The sequence below is a fragment of the Cebidichthys violaceus genome, unplaced genomic scaffold, assembly GCF_023349555.1.
Source record: "Cebidichthys violaceus isolate CVI_PGR_0920_01 unplaced genomic scaffold, fCebVio1.0.p SCAF_8, whole genome shotgun sequence".
Classification (NCBI taxonomy): domain Eukaryota; kingdom Metazoa; phylum Chordata; class Actinopteri; order Perciformes; family Stichaeidae; genus Cebidichthys; species Cebidichthys violaceus.
In genome coordinates this window covers 11,839,553-11,857,417 of record NW_027176964.1, presented here as the reverse complement: position 1 = coordinate 11,857,417, position 17,865 = coordinate 11,839,553, and the positions used below count along the sequence as shown (strand labels likewise).

The window sequence follows — 17,865 nt, the reverse complement described above, 5'->3', positions numbered from 1 at the left end:
TTTGGCATTATTCATGGAGGGATATATTAAATATAAATAGCTCCTTAGGCTGGTTTTCGCTAAGATATAATTTATAAAATTTGAATATTAGCTCTATCTTTGAGTTAAAGGCCTGTGAAACAAATCTTGCTGCAAGTTGTGCATCCTTGCTCAAGTATGGCTAATCACAGATGTATTATTAAGATCCTGACCCCTCTTATACTCATAACTCCTCCAGCAGCGAAAGGCCGGTGATTGATTCAGTTCATCACACACTGAACATTGTCCATAATAGAGGCGCTGCATGACTGATCATTGTACTCACTGGCTACTAGCCAGCGATGATAGAGCCAATTATACCTGAAAACCAGCCAATGACCCTCCTTAACCTGTGAAAATGATGATCTGGTGCTAATGAAGTGAGTGAATTAGAAATGCCATCTGCTGTTGCCCCACTACCACTTATTGCTCATAAGCATGTAGTTTTCAAGGGCACTGTACAAAAAAAGGTGAATATTCTCAAAGCAAATTATAGAATAGGACTAATGTATAGGAATGCTATAATTAAACTTGAGTGGAGTGTACATTTAGCATCAACTTTATTTTCACCTTGCCAAACTCCCATTTGTTTTGAAAATAGCTTGAAGGTGGAGAGAAAAGTTACTCAGAAGTAAGCTGGAGGCACTGTGACATTTTAATTTGGCATAGCGTAACAATGATAATGCTAACATACTGATGTTAAGAAGGTTTAACGTTCACCGCCTTTATCATCTTAGTCTAATGTGTTAGCATTTGCTAGCATTAAACACAAAGCACAGCTGAGGCTGATGGGGATGTCAATTGTTTTTTAATCATAAACTAAAGTATTATCACAATTCATCCTGAGGGACACATAGATCTGTGGGGTTGGAGGAAACATTCTTTACTTAAGTAAAGTTTCAAAAACATATTTGTACTCTAATACTCCATTAGAAGTCCTTCATTGAATTGGCAATGTTACTTTAGTAAAAATATGCAAGTAAAATCAGGAAAATATACTAAGTACTGTACTCAATGCAGAAAATGTGCTCCATGACTGTTATTACTGTTATTATTAACGATTATTATGTCTCCGCAGCAGCGACAGCCATGGCCGGCATTATGTTCTCGAGTTTGTCGTCAGTCATTCTCGTGAACGTGATATCTAAAAAAAATTGGCAAAAATTTTCAGTTAGACTGAAAAATAGTGAGAAAAGCACAATGCAATAAATAAAATCGCATGAAAGTCCAACTACCTCAAAATTGTACTTAATCTTCAGGGGAGCATGAATGGCAGAAGAAAAGTCCCATGACGATCCATTCAATAGTTATTTAGATATTTCGACAGACAGGCATTTTCATCCCTACCGCCATGTTGCTTAAGTGTATTCAGGTAGAAACTTTCCAATACTGCTTCTCGTGTCACACAAGGTTATTAAAAAGATTGTTTGAGTTGTTTTTCAAGCTGTACATAAAAAAATATTTTATCTACTGACCAGAAAAGCAAACGGAAACACAATGTGCATTTCCCCTCCCCGATTGTTTGTAAAAAACAAAGCCACAACACTCTGGCAGGCAGTTTTTTTTATGTTTTTGGGAGGACCGGGTTTATTTCAAAAACTGCTATCATCCATAGCTGTACAACAGATGCAATGAATACAAATGATCCATAATAATAGCCACATTTTTTAACATGCTGATAGTACAAAATTGTCATTTTTTGTCAACCATAAACAGAATGTAAACAGAATTCAAAATGCATTTTATCATGTATAACGAATGACAAACAGTGTGGAGACATTCTGAATAAATTACATTTCAGTTAAATGCACGAATAAAGAAAAATCACATAATTATCAAGTCTTCTCTCTCCGCCAACGTCGTGGCTCATCACAGTTTTCAATGCACAGAAACAGAATAAACATTACAACAAAAGAGGGCGTTTCAGGATTCCTCTGACTGATAACGTAACTGTATTTTTATGCACAATAGAGAACATAATATATTAAGAACACAATATATTGTCCTTACTTTCCAGAGAGGCAATCAGCTTGAAGGGGAATTATAGATTGCTCTTTGCAGGTGACCCTGCAGTCGTCTGAAGAATATTTATAACCAGCATTTAGATGAAGTACGCATCAGGAGTGTCATGTTCTAATGAGGCAAACAAGCAAAAAAAACAAGTTTGAAAAACTCTTCCTCTGCTGTCAGTCACTCCCGTCATCGCTTTCCTTAAAATTTCAAATACATGTTCTTGATCAAGAAGGTTTTGCTGGCATCTGTTCTCCCCTCTTCTTGGACTCCTTTTTTCCCCCAACTTGAAAAAAAAATGAGAATACATGACAGACAGCAGTGATAATTAATATTAATACTATCTACTTTCACAGTAAACCTATGTAGAAGAGGTGGCTACATTATAAGCTGCTTTATCTGCAAGATGAAAAACAGAGGAGGGGTAGGGGCTGCGATCAACATTAAAATAAACTAATGCTTTTGATATTACCTGCAACCACTGAGATATCCACCTGAGGACAAGCAGTTCATTATGCTACCATCTTAACGATCCATCATGTTCAGAGCGGCTGAAAAAGATTTCCCGTTATCGGGCACTTGAGGACAGCAGGGAGGAAATGTCAGCCAAGAGGCAAATTAAATCTCAAAGCTATTTGTTCATACAAAGAAAATCAGGGGATTTAAATGTCGTCTGATGCAGAGTGCGAAAGAGACGGAGTCGTATCTGTGTGGCGGTTCAGACAGTCATCAGTGATAACTGCAGAGAAGCTGTCTTTACCTTACGCACCCAGACGGAGAGAATGACGGCCCATTTAGAAGACGGAATGAGCAGCGTTTCTCATTCTGCATAAAAGTGGAAAATAAGCCGAAGATCTTCAGCATCACTGCTGCTGCTGCTGACTACAAGTGGCTGGGCACTGAAAAGGGGTACTGTGGTCCATACTCTGTTATAAGTCTATTCACAAAATGAAATGTCAGAAATAAAGAATTAATCCCTTTTAAGCAGGGATGAATCACTGACCTTACTCAGTTGTCAATGTCCGATATGTGGTTCTCTATCTGCGATTAAAAGAAAAACAACAACGAAAGAGATATCAGTGAGATAAACATCCATTCTTATAACTGGCCCTTCTTCAATTCACAATCATTTTAAATGAAACAATGAAATTGTGTTTTTATTAACACGTATGTTTGTTGTTTAAAATGTCACATAGACGGCCTTTGGGGCCTTTTGATGAGCAAAATATCAGAACAAGTGAATTTAGAAGTGCTTTTAAGGTTACAATAAAGTTGCGGCAATATATTGATTTGTTTTCATATTTTTCCACAATAAATAAGGACACAAAAATATATAGACACAGAGAAAGAGGAAAAGTTAAGGAAAAGTTCATTAATCTCTCATACATTAAGCTACATTTCTTCCTCAGAAAATACAGAGTTGGTTGAGCAACTGGGTTTCCAGATATTATATATATATATAATATATTTCATATTTTTGAAATGCTTTTATGAGCATACGTCAGTTTTTCCATGGCCAGGCAGCTTGAGAGGCTATTCAGCCATTGATTAACAGCTTAGCTTTTTTCATTGAGATGCAAGAAAACATATTTTCTTTCCACTCCTATTGAGAATGTAAATGTCTACTTGACCGGCTCACCATGTCGCTGGTGCCTTCATCTTCAAAGTCATCCTCACCGCCGTCCGTCATCTCCCCCGCCTCCACCTCGGCCGTCCCCCCCGCCTCCTCTCCACCAGAGTGGTCTCCTGCGTCACCATGGAGACGCTCACACATCTCCTCTTGTTTCCTCTGCATGTCTGAGAAAAGAGAGACTGGCAGTTAACATCAGAGCGTAATGGATTTATTGAACTGACATCATACTTCCACTAACAGAATGATTTCTTTCAGACAAGCCACTCTATACAGCTTTAGTATTTTTTTCACTTTGCTGTGTGTGTGTGTGTGTGTGTGTGTGTGTGTGTGTGTGTGTGTGTGTGTGTGTGTGTGTGTGTGCCTGTCATTTTCACATCTATATATGCTCCTCCCCTCCCCTCTGTCGAATCTCACCGCCGTCAGAGCGATGTTGCCTCTCAATCCTCTCCAGCCTTCCAAGCAGGGAGTCGATCTTGGTCTTGATCTGTGACAGCTCCTTCTTGATTGTTAGGAGCTGGTCTGTCTTCACTGTGCGCATACATAAATAAAGTTAAAAGTGTAATTAATGTGATGTTTGATGAGGAGACAGACACGGCTACAACAGCTACTGCACTGCTCAAACAAGTTTCAGCGGCCAAGTTCGTTGCCAGAAATGTAGCTGAGGCACAATCGTTGGTGAAAGGGCGTTCGAATGGAAGCCAAAGTCAATGATATATTTTACGGCGTTGCATTATGTGGAGAATACTGATTAGTAAGAGTGAGATTACGAGCGTTGCAAAGGCAACTGTGGAACAATTATAAGAAAATTAAGGTTTCATAAAATCTGGATCTTATTTTTGCAGTCATTCCTATCAGTTATAATAATACTGTCTTCACCAACTTAAAGAATACTTTGACATTTTTTAAATTTGAGATTTTCTAGGTGCTTTGTGGGTCCATTTAGCATTTAGTTAACAACAGATGGAGCCAGGTTAGCCCCCCCCCCTTTCCACTCTTTGTGCTAAGGTAAGCTAACCAGCTGCAGCCTCACAGACACATGAGCAAACTGTTGTGTCTAGCGCTAGCTCCAAAAGTTGCCAGATGATGGCACACACTCATTTGCATATTGGTTACATAATCACACATTCATTTGCATAAGGTTTAGTGGTTGTGTCGGTTGTAGCGAGGGGAGAGATCACCTTCTATAGGGCGTAATAGAGACATCTCTAGCCAAATAACTACAAACTCACTACGGAGACATTATATATTTGAAGCAAATATTCTATATCCAACTGCGTGTATGTATTATACATATTTTAATTAACTTTCTAAAACTTTGTATTTATTTATGCAAAACTATTTATGACTCAGTATAATGTGTGTGCAACATGCAACCATAGAAACTCACTACGTCCTGCCGGCCTCATCTACTGACTGAGAGGGAGAGACTAATGCTGTTAGCAGCAGAGCCAGTCACTGCGATTACTCTCAGCAACATGCAAGGAAACTAAATACAATATATCTCTCACCCTATCCCTGATGGTCTGAATAAGTCCCTACATTTGTTGGTTAGTTGTTATTCTTCTCTTAATTTCAGTCGCTAAAGTCACCAAGTTGGCAACACTGCTCATGAGAATGGAGCCAATCCTCTCATCAAACTCTCTGCAAGAAAGTAATTAAGTATATTTCCAAAAATGTCAAACTATTGATTGATTTTCTGGGTCACTTGGGAGCAACACATTGACGAAACAAAGTCGATTGAACAAATGTGTTTGCTGATGTGAAAATAAGCAAATGTTTATTTGGAGTCGAGTTTCTGGCCTGGCCACCTGGCAAATGTAAGTCCAATGTTCACTCTCTTTTATCTCTGTTTTCGGTCCAAAAATATTTGTCTTTAAAGCTGCTAAATGCTCCACTATGATCAGGAGCTAATCGCTAACTGAGTCTGTCTGCCATTTGGTACAGAGCAGTAGTGTACTGTGGGTTTTTAGAGCTTTTTCGCTGAGAACATCTGCCTGCTACGACTGAAAATGATCCTCTGAGAGCAGTGAAAGAGAACTAAAACAGCCGCAGAGCTAAACAATGATCTAAAAAAACACTATAATGCTACATGGAGGGGAGGAGAACAACAACAGGGTCAGATGATATCTCTTGGGTTCATCACTATGAGTGACACCTTTTACATTACACTTGGACATTTGTACCATTTCAAGATTAAATGCAAAACCAGCTTTGTAAATTTGAAGATTTCTTTGAACAAAATAAGACATATGAAGACGTCACCTTGGCCTCAGGGAAACTGTGATTTTCTGATATTTTACAGACCAAATGATTCATGAATTAAACAAAAAAAGTAATGAATCAATAAATAAAAATAAAAATAATAAATTGCAACCCTAAACCTGTCTGATTGTCCTGCTGCTAAAACGTTTTTGCCAAGTTTTTAGATCGCACAAATCACTTTCTTATCACAACCTAGAAATGACAAAACAGAAAGTTGAAATAAAAACTTTAAACAGAGCAGAAAAAAAGTGACAAAGAGAACATACGTTTAGGGACTGTGATGGATGAGCCGACATTGAGCGCTCGGGAGGAGGAAGAAGAGGAGGAGGAGGAAGAACAGGCCCTGACTGGAAAGGAGGATTTGGCTCTGCGTGTGGACGGGACAACTAGTCGCGAACGTTTGATGGGGATCACAGCACGGGTCGGGGGCACGACACGACCGTGGTACTCAAAGAGTCTGAAGACACATGAGACATAAAGTTGCAGCAATCTTTGAACAATAGAAATGTTACAAAAGGAATTACAGTGCAGAAAATGTCATCTTTTTAAAAGCAGGGAGAAGTATTTCTGGATTTATTATTGCCATTAAACAGTAAAGTGTGCTGGTGTGTTGTTTTTTTCCAGGAGTCACTCCCATGTTGTCTAGATGTTGTAACTCTAGCAACAAGAACCATTTACAAAGCCCCTAATAGACATGCTGCAAAAGATGTTTGAACGATAGAGGTACATATTAAACGCAGCGGCCATTCAATCAAATCTTGTTCCCACTTGCCTATGACACATTAAATTGCCAAAATAGCAATAACGACTCAAAGCTGAAGGATTCAACTCTCATCAGGGGTACTGCGAAATAGAGGAAGTAAACAAGCCAATGAAAATGTCAGAGGGAAGATACATTCTCTGCCTTGCCAGCGCAAATGACCAGCCTGGGGACTATGTGATATTCAGTACGCGCCTATGCGGATAAAAGCATCATTAGTAATTCCAACGGAAAGGAATAAAAACCTCCCCAATATGACATTCATTATGCTTATGATAATGTAGTTACTTAGCCTTAGATGGAATTGGGACTATTCTGTTCAAAACTCATCTTTTTCTAAGTAGCTGTCTCTGAAAAGAGGAGAAAGGAGGATGAACAGTGAAGGGCAAAATACCAGGAGAAAGGGGATTGAAAAAACGATGTGTGAAGGAAAAGAACCAGTTCAGCCAAACTGTGTTATTTACCATCAGATATGCCTTTTTACATACCTGCTGTAGAAATCGTCTCTGTAGTAGTCATAGTCAAACTCATAGCCACTGTGAAGATAAAACAGAGTTTTTAAGTTTCCTGTTACAGTGTTAAATGTATAAAAGTCCAGATTTATATGAAATTTGGCGATTAGGGCCACCTCCTGACAATATTAGTAAACATTATTGAGAGACCTGGCTAATGTTAGACCTCCTGAATGTCATTATCAGAGTGATGGTTTGGTTAGTTATTGATAACAAACATGCTCAATTACAATAAAATATAACAATGTGGGTTCAGTGACGTTATTCTTTCCTTTTTTTATATATTCTTTAGCTGAGAGCAGGAACAGCCTTTATGCTACGCTAAGCTAACCGTCTGCCAAGGTGTCCTTCTTACACTTCAGTTTCTGCACAGATTTAGTATTTAGCATACAGACATGAGAGTGATATCAATTTTCTCATCTAACACTCAGCAAGAAAGCGAACACGCTAATTTACCAAAGAAATCCTTTAAAATCCCTAATGATCAGCTATTTTGTTCTTCTTTTAGCCTCTTAAAATGTCGACCATGTCATTGCCTGTGCACTGGTTTTTCTTTGCCCCCAACAAGACATTAAAATGTCAAGAATCAGCGAATGTGTAATAACAGACACTGATAGCACAGTTAGGAAATTGGCTGTTCCTGCTGAAGAAACCGACCAGACAGCAGAATATAACTACGGTGGGAAAAGTAGGTCAGCAAAGCAATAGCCGACTGCCACAGTAAAACAAGACACATGTGTTTCACACAGACCTGTAGAGGGACGACAGAGGCCTCTTGGAGCCCATCTTAGGCCTGTATGGTTTTGGCTCTCCTGCCATGTTGATATCTGCAAACACAACGAGAATCCATGTTATGACGTGACACAGTAGCACCTAATAATATTAACTTAATATAAAAAAATGGAGCTGGAATGAAATCCTGTGTAAAGTAAGGGGGTAGAATGAATGTCTTTAACACCATATAAACCTGCATCATCTTGACTATTGTGAAAATATAACATGATATTTTCATGTAATGAATTTAACGTGTAACAATTTAATGAGTTTCCAAGCTGTTTATTGGAATTAAAAATGTATGTTAATGACATTAATGATAATACTGTTGAAATTGGGTTAGCAAATCATTGCATGTGAAATGCTTGCAGGGTACAAATACAAGTGAATATGTTCATATTCTCATATCTTCTTTTATTATTATTCTACTAAATGTGCAATCACATTTTTGAGGGGCTTGGGAACAGAAATAGGCACAAGATTCAAAACTGCAGAAAGTTCTGCAGTGATGAGCCTTTTTCCCTATTTGCTGACATGTTGCAGACAAAAGGATATATTTCTTATATTGATTAATAAAGACAATCCGGGCAAGATTATTATATATTGTAAATATATGTTAACTGTACCATTTTGTGTCTTATATGTGTGTACTCCATACCATGTAATCACAGTCTCCAGACAATAAAATCTGTATCTCATCTTTTCAGACACTAATAACAATCTTGTTTAGAGCTTGACCACCACACATTGTTTTAAAAACAGAAACTCAAGTGGAACATATTCTCCATTTTGAAGTGAAAACATCAGTATCCAAACTTCGGGAGACGAGGGACACCGCTAATTACACAGGCACAGAAAAAAAGATTAGAGATTAGAGAAAGAGCGTTGCTGACAATTCACTCTAAATCACTTGTTGGACACGGACACATGACACAGACTTAACTCTCACTGTCTTCTAAATTTCAACCTCTGGTAACCTCTTACATTTCTTTTTTCCCCGTCTTGGAGAAATAGATGTCATGTGGGCATTCCTTTACTCAAGGCTGAGTCTTTGCATCAAAACCCTGCAGACTCAGAGTCCATGTTGTAAGACGGTGCCTTGTAAACAATGCAAGACGTGGCATCATCTCTATATAACTTCTATTTTAACTTACTATGAAAACAATAAAGATACGGAGTGAGGTAAAAAGTGACAGTAACATACTGGTGTTCTAAAAACAACAGGAAGTCATTTATTGTTTGTCCCGCTGATTTAAACCGCTCAACAACATGGTCGGTGGTCACTCTGGCAGCTCATGGAGGCAATTTAGGTATTTAACTGAGTCAAATCTGAACACACATACATGCATTTAAGATTCAGCGTAACTTACACTTCCAGAGGATAACATTATATCCAATGTCAATGCGAACAAATCATAAATCCGCTTAGAAATCGTAGAAAAAAAAAGGACACTCCTGACTGTATAGCTGCAGAACTTGCCTGAGAACTATCACGTTTTTATGTTTTCTTAAGTTTCAAAGTAATCCAGTGACATCTAGATTGCTATTTACTCAAAAATGTTCAAACAGGAACTCTTTATAGTTAATTTGGCACACAGAGATGGTGTCTGGGAGGGGGGAGGCCCACAGTGGCAAACCCCTGCTGTAACATATACTGAATATACTGAAGGTTTTTACTGTCACTGCAGCAAAAACTGTGCAGTGACAATTTCAATATCAGCTCAATGCTGTTACAAATGCATAACACTATAAATGACAATATTTTATAGATACTCAATAGAAACTGAAAATTATGTTGCTATTAAGAAAACAGATTATTTACCTGTTTTCTATTTTTTTGTCAAAACAAACTTTAGAATCTTGCCTTAAGAGATAGTTTGATTTACACAATTTACTGGTTGCTCTATGAATACATCTATTATAATTTAATTAACTCCATTTATGAATTTTCATTATTATTATTAGTTACTTTTAACTTTTAAGACCAATCCATACATTCATCAAATTGTAGATTTAGATGAAACAGCAAGTTGGAAAATTATTCACAAATGGCTGCGACTGCAACACAAAACAGATTCCTAAATGATTATAAAAGTATTCATTCAATCATCAAGTTGAAAAGCATTAATTAAAAAAAATTTGGTAGCAGCTTCTCAAAGGATGAGTTCTTTGGTTAAATATTATTTTGACTCAGACACAACTTTATGAATGAATGAACTAATAAAAGGCTATAGCTTAATAAATACTAATAAAAATCTATACGTAGCCTTTTATTGAAAGTATTTGTTACTTGGAGCCCTGCAGCTGGCAGAGAGGGTTGTGCCTGTCAGGCTCTGTGTGATGAGATTAACCAGCTGAATAAAGATAGAAAGCATTGATTCACTTAGTGATTTAACTTCAGTCCACTGAAACGTTCAAAGAGACAAAGACGAGCAGAGAGGCTGGAAACATTTTAAGGGTTTTAAGGGCTTTGAGACAACTGAGACATCGATTGCGTAAGAAAGGACTACAAGTCACAGTTCTAGTTAAAACATTTTTTTTTTAAAGTAACAAATAAAAAACAAAACAATGAAAGCCCCTTCAAATGCATTAGCAGACTACTGTGACTCTTCACCACATGGCTTGTCATGATTGACAGCCTCTTCTAGCTGCCAAGAGCCCGGCTGCGATAAAGCCGGCTGCCATCACTGCGATTAGTCCGTCGGCTTCTCAGTGCTGCTTCTGCTCAAACTCAGCTCAGTCAAGGTCACAAAACAAATATCAGACACCCACTTCCCACGCGAACAAACAGAGGCACACACCGACAAAGCAGGGCAGACCCCTGTCTGATGGGATGAGTTAGCCTCGACAGCTTCAAAAAGTTGCAGAAATAAAAGTACAAGCTTTGCATCAACTGCTTTGGGGATCATGCAGCGGCAACTTTCATGACAGGAGCTGAAGTAGAGTCATTTCGCAGAAAGTGTTGCAGTCTTAGCCTGCCCCCCCACTGCTGGAGATGATAATGAAATCTCTTGCTGCATTGTTAATGCACCGAGCATGTGAATTTAAAGAATGCAAGATATCTCAGACTATATTATACAAGATCTCTGTTTTCATCGGGGACACGCACACGCACACACACACACACACACACACACACACACACACACACACACACACACACACACACACACACACACACCAGTTGCAGTAGCTGCAACTGGATCTTTCAACACATTGTCTGCAGATTAACCATTGTGCTATGTTTGGAGCCCAGACTTTTCCCTTCCTCTCTTTTTCCCTTTATTCCCTCTTTTCCCTCCTCGCTCTCCCTAATGGACTAATGAATGCAAGATGTATCAAGCCGCTCTCCGGTGCACAGGGATGTCTGTATCATTATCATTAGGCTCCAGGAAGACGTGAGGAATGGTTCACATCGTTAAGTGTGCTCTCCTCTCTCCGGTCCCCTGCTGGGGTCGTTAAAGAGAGAGCGAAGCACTAAAAAGCACTCTCTAAACGAACAACGCCAACCCTCCACACCCCCGACAGACACACACTGAGCATCTGATTGATTACAGTCATTATATTAGTCATATACAAAAAAATTAAACAAATGTGTGTGTGAGCTTGTGTGTGACTGACGGACTTGATTGTATGTGTATCTATTCAAAAGTTGAGCCTGGAGTTGGCGGAAATAAGAGGCTGTGTTGCTAAGCAATAGCCAGTTAGGACTTAATTGATACTGTAAACTGTATGCGGCATCATGAGTGAATTGGGCGCTGCACAAATTCAGAGGCGACAACAAAAAGTACTGGCCAACCTCTTGACTCGTGGGGGTTTTAATGTTGAAAAAGAATAGACTATAAGAGGTTGCCATAGTCACAGTGATGTCACTCATTGGTTTGTGGATCACCAGTTTGAAGCCTCGAGTTCAGTATTTTGGCCGTTTTTTGTGCAACCAGAAGTGACACGAGAGGGTGTGAGATAAGACATTTTCGGCGACCAAAATGAACTGAAAACACACTATAAAAAGGTTCAAATTAGTAAGATGAAAACAGAGACAACTCCCAGAACGGATAACGTCATGGTAGCGCCCTGTCAATCACAAGGTAGTCACGCCATAAAAGCATACTCTGCATTATGGTCTATGTTACTCTAAATGTGACCATAATTTAAGGCTTTGGGGCGGGGCTTATTGTGATTGACAGGTCACTTCTAGTACCAGAGCCATATTAGGGTGTCTCTTCGTCCGCTTTCCTAATATGGCAACTTCTGTTCATTGGTTGCGAAGAAAACAACACAGCGGCGGCCGTATTCCAATATGGCGATGGTGAATTTGCTGAACTTGAGCCTTCATGACGGTGGTTGGACCAAGGAAGCATCAATAAAAATCTTTTGAAAATATATCATGTTACAATATAAAAAAAAAAAAAAAAAAAATACAATAGTATGCAAGCCAGATTTTTGAAGTAGGAGGTTTAGTTTGCAAGTCCAGTTCAGCAACAGCTTTATCCATCCACACTGGATCCTTTAAGAATACAATCATCACCACCTCAGGGCACCTCTGACTCCATTTGGGTTCATTCATATTAATGAAGCAGTGCTAAATTACCTTTGAGTGTCTTTTTAAGTTATAAATAGACCCCTCGGCTCAGCTTGCCCTTGAGCTCTTTGTCTCTGGAGTCGTGGACGATTCATTAAAATCGGACCAGCGCAGACAAAACTTAGTTAGTCCACTGGGATGAGCTTAGTTTAAAAAGGAAAACGCAGCTAAATAACTGTTTAGCCCTTGTGCTGCTTCCATTTAACCGAGACAAGCCAAACCATGGTGTACTAGCAATTTTCCTCTTGAATGGGATTATTCAAGAGACTGTGCAAAGCAATTTTTAACTTTGGGAATAGGGATAGTTGGGAGGACAGTGGTTGTCCATGTTAAACTACAGCCTACTCTCTGTCCAATTACTGCAGAAGAGGTGAGCGATGTAATACAGCCTGAGAAAAGGAATGAGAGACTACATTTCCTCCCTTCACTAATACCGAAACACAATCTCTGGCAGGCCAAGCATCACTCCTGGCACAGAACAATCTCCGTCGATGCCGTTACGCGAGAGCAGGTGAGCAGTATTTGATTAAGAGATCGTCCGGGCACCTGTGTGAATACAAATGAGCGACTAAGAGACATCCTGCATGACAGCTGCTGCAGATTCAATCTACGCTGCGTTCTCACGCCCCGTAAATCTGACAGGGAGGACTTGAACAATCGCTGAGCTCGGCTCAAGGGCACAGGCAGTTTCGGCTTTTCATTACAGCCGAGAGAGTGTTTCCTCAAGCAGTGCAGGCTGAGTGACAGGGTGAGGAAGCATACACTGTGAGTGTGTGTCTGGGTATATACTCAGACACACACACGCAGTGTACACATTAACGTGTGTGTGGATATAATGACCTTCTGTTCACATTATCTTGAAATATTGTTCTTACTGGTTGGAATGCATTTGCAGATTGTATTTTAATTGATATTAGTTACAGTGCATTTGCAGATACAATGAATGTAATTCTGGAAAGTCTATCAACATACTTATGTTGGTTTCACAAAGATAGATATGACTATGACATAGCTCAAACTGAGAGTCAAATGTCCAAATTAATTCCTTGCACCGTTTAGTTCTTGACTATTTAAGTTAAGATTATTTCTTTCAAACTAAAACAGAGAAGCCACGACATAACACTCAGTGTATGTATCATTTTGCAAGTCAAGAAAGCAGTTTATCATAGATTTGTTGTAGTAACATTTAGTGAAGTGTGAACCCAATCAGTGAACTACATCTCTCGTCTCGCTAAATGCCCGTTACCTTGGCTAGCTAGCTAGCTAGCTTGCTAGGTAACTTAGCTTTTTCCATGCACAAATGTAACGTTATCTTACCTGATGTCTTTTATCCTGTGGCTCTTTTTATCAGCCGGGAAGCAAAAGAACCGTTTTTCTTGCGAGTACATTTCGGTACGAAAAACACGAAACTTCAGCGAGAGACGTCGCTTACACAAATTTTGGTGGGTTTGTAGTCTTTCTAATTATGTATTTTCAGTCTTATACTTCAACAGTATTACTACAAAATGCAACTTTCTTGACGTGCAAAATTAACTTATTGTGTAAATCGTGGTGCAATTCAAACAGGATAAAAACATATATTTCACTCTTTATTGACTAACGTACATATCTTTCCCAAAATAAGGTCCCATGGTGGTCCACTGGAAGGAGCGGGACTTCACCTCTCTATATACTAATAAAAGCCTGCTTCAAATGAAGGCACTGGTGTCCGCAGTGAAGGTTAAAAAAAATAAAAAGCCTTCGTCCACTATTTGAGAATTAAAGATATCTTTAAATTCTCAGTACTTTCACTCAGTTCTTACTTGAAAGAATGTATTTAAAGAAATCTAAAATAAACTTCAATCTAGGCTCATCAAAATGTACTTCGAGATACCATAAGTTAAAGTTCTCACTAATCTCATATAAACAGCTGATATCTTTCATCTGAATCCTGTCAATGCTAAATACTGTATGTTCAATCAGCTTATACACGGAGGAAAAGACTATTACCATGCAAGTTAGTTGACATTATTCAACTCTGAGCTACACGCACCGATCCAGAGTTTATTACGTCCCGACTGATTCCACCAATCAGGATGGTGGAGAATTGTGTTGTCAAGGCGATGTGTGGATTAATTACTGTCCTTCCTTAATGAATTCCTTGTACTTTGCTCCTTCGCCCTCTTAAGGAAAATGGTTACTTGGCATCCCATAAATTTGGCAGCCGGTCCCTGAGCTTCTGAGGATCTAATAAAATTATTTTCATTAGACCTGCTGAGCTGTGGTCCATTAAGAAGAGCCTGACGTGTGGCTGCTAAATTTTCGGGGTTAACTGTGCTCAATAGATCGCATTGGGAATACAAGCATTAGTGACTGAACGTTCTTCAGAGCAGCAGTACAGAAGGTAAAATGTTTTCACACCTGTGGTACATCTCAACATTGTCATGAGTTGATTTTTGCATTAAACCATAATGAGCATATTGTAGTCTGAGGTAAAGATAATTTAGTCTTTCATCTCTCCTGAGCTGTTCATACACTTTTCCTCCTTTTCCTTTTTGTCTTATGATGTAACTATGTGGCTCTTAAGTGCAACCGTTCAAAACGTTTTTAAGCCCCGGAGCTGGTCCATCACTTCCGCCTCAACACACGCTGGTGAATCTGTGCAAGCAGCTGGAAACAAACCTGCAGCTGCTTGAAACTACTTGTGCATCTGCTCTGAAACTTGGCCTCCTCGTTCAGGGGTTGACTGTTGAAACACTGCGCAGACATGTTTAGACATCAGCTCAATTAAAGGATTAGGTAATACACACATCAGAGGAATCAGAAAAGGTTTAACAGGTTAGAAAAAGAAGAGAAGAGACATGTCCCTGCTACTCAAAATTACGTTTATCAGATTCTTTTTCTTGTTGTTTTAAGTATCAAATATGTAAAATATTGTCAGATTTCAGCTTCTCCATTGCTAAGATAAGTTCAGTAGTTTGTCTTATGTGACAGTAAATTAGACTTTGATGGTTGTTCAGACAAAACAAGGACCATAGGAAATTTCAATGGATGCTTTCCCTGTTTTCTCACATTTTATTCATCAAATGATTGATTTACTAATTGGGGAAATAATCATCAGACTAATTGGCCTTCGTTCCCGGGAGCCATCTTGTCATGCCACAGTAGGAAAAGCACAGGTGTAAATAATAGAAATGGATGATAGCTGAATTCCATTTAGCTGCATTGGTTTCAGGGTCCTGATCAAGTGCAGCAGGAATGAGCCCTAAAACCTGGAAATGAGTCAGCATTCTCGCACTTCCGGTTCCCTGGTCTCTAAATCGATGGGTTTAGACGCCTGAAATAAGGTCTGTGGTTGAATTTTTGTTCTACAATATAAAAGATGTCAGTAAATACCTCTCCTGTGAATTTTGAAGTCTATTTCTAATCCAAAATTCAATGGAAAAATTTCGATTAGCTTTTTGTGGAGGGAACCAGGGTGATGCTAACTTCCGGGTTGGCCTCCAAAAATAAGTCATCCCTGCAGCACTGTTTGTGCATGCTGCCTCACTCTCACAGCTTTTAGTTTATTAGTTTCTGTCAAAAAGTCCGCTGTGAAAAAGACCTTTTTGATAGAAATTTGTTGCAGCCCTGACTTTATATATTTAAATAATTATTAACAAAAGGTTACATGCAAAACACACTGGTCGTATAAATAATGTATTCTGATCATGAATCAGTAAATCTAGATGTTAATATATGAGATATAAATTATTCATTTAACCGCAGATCTGCCAACAATGCAGAAATATCTCCCTCAGCCTGTTATGTTATACACATGTACACACCTCACCTGGAGCTGTAATGTGCAACCAACCACTGCAGCTCCAGTACTTTGCTCAAAGGCACTTCTGCACTGAACACTCCTCTGAACATCACAACACCACCACTGTATTCTTTTTGACTGCAGTCACCAAATAGATTCAAATGAATGTTACATGCTTTATGCAGCAATCTCCTGCCTGTGATCGAGTCACTGAGAAAAATTTGCATTTCACACAATTCCTGAAAAAAATAAAATAATAATGCACAAAGACTGGATGAAAAGGGGATTTATGTTGTCTGAATTGGTAAAAGATTAGCTTATTAGCCATGGCATGTTAATGTTTATCAGTCCCCATGCTTTAATTCCCATTCATTATTAAAGCTACAATGCTATATTTTACAGTGCATTTTAACATTAAATAGAGATTACTTCCCTAGAATTTTCAAATTTACATGAATATGCTGACACATACTGAGCAACAGAAAGGAAGAGATGCAGATTTAAATCATGAAGACACTGCAAAGACGCCTGCACACAGCAGTGGTGGAAGAAGTACTCTGATCTCATTAAGAACAAATAGCAATACCACAATGAAAAAGATTCTCTTTAACAAGTGAAAGTTCTGCATTCAAAATCTTACACCAGCAAAAAATACACGAGAAGACTACAAGCAGCAAGTTGTACTTAATGTATCAAAAGTAAAAGTACTAATAAGGCACAATGGCTCTACTTAACGTTTTACTTTTATCATTTTAATCATTTTCTTGATTCATCAGCATCCAAATGTCATCAAATGTCAACTAATTTAAATGATATAGTTATATTTAAAAAAAATACCTATGTAATGTATTCAATATTGATCTGATAAGTAACTAACGTTATATCTGTCAGATATACTATATGTACAAAATATAGCAATATACCCCTCTAAGATCAAATGGAAATACGTCAAGTTTAAGTATCTCAAATTGGTACAATATTTCACCAATGCTCCCTCCAAACTAGCAGCATTAACGTCTCGTGACGCCTCATACTCACATCTCAGGTTGCGACGCCTGCCTTTGTACATGGTCATGTCACGAGAGGGGACACGCGGGTGATGTCTGTGGTCGGGGACACTTTTGCTTCCTTTTCTCTCCTTTAAAAAAAGCCAGACTGCGCGTGCACCTTCAGCTCCAGACTGAGAGCGGAGCCGCTTCGGACCAAACCATTTGTCGAACTATTCCAGGGGGAGCTCTCTCCTCAAAATACTCCTCTCTCCTCCAAAGACAGGAGTTGAATAACATTTGTTTTGTCTCTGTGAAGCACAGATTAAGCAGTGAGGAAATTACAACACGTTTAATATGATGCTTCATGGGTGATACTTTCAGACTATTTGACTCCCAAAAAGTCACTCTCTCCCCTTAAAAGCGAAATGTATGTGACCAGAAAGAAGCAATTTAAAGTGAAGGAAGAGAATAAGAAAAATATCATGAAACTACTCTACTCTACAATAGTTTGTTTATTTTTCTATGGGACCATAGCCAGGAT

The 17,865-nt window shown here is 38.7% G+C and overlaps 1 protein-coding gene across 2 annotated transcripts in view; it reads right to left on the bottom strand.

Moving 5' to 3' along the window:
• Positions 1-1,576: 1,576 nt before the first annotated feature.
• Positions 1,577-17,865, bottom strand: part of ralyl (RALY RNA binding protein like) — a 38,649-nt gene continuing 22,360 nt past the window's right edge. For both annotated transcript variants that reach the window (XM_068701655.1, XM_068701654.1), the window contains exons 3-9: positions 7,947-8,022; positions 7,172-7,219; positions 6,190-6,380; positions 4,076-4,189; positions 3,668-3,825; positions 3,032-3,069; positions 1,577-2,314 (exon numbers count right to left, since the gene is read on the bottom strand). In XM_068701655.1, coding sequence (XP_068557756.1) covers positions 3,037-3,069; positions 3,668-3,825; positions 4,076-4,189; positions 6,190-6,380; positions 7,172-7,219; positions 7,947-8,022 — 620 coding nt within the window. In that variant the 3' untranslated portion in view covers positions 1,577-2,314; positions 3,032-3,036. The remainder of the gene's footprint in view (positions 2,315-3,031; positions 3,070-3,667; positions 3,826-4,075; positions 4,190-6,189; positions 6,381-7,171; positions 7,220-7,946; positions 8,023-17,865) is intronic.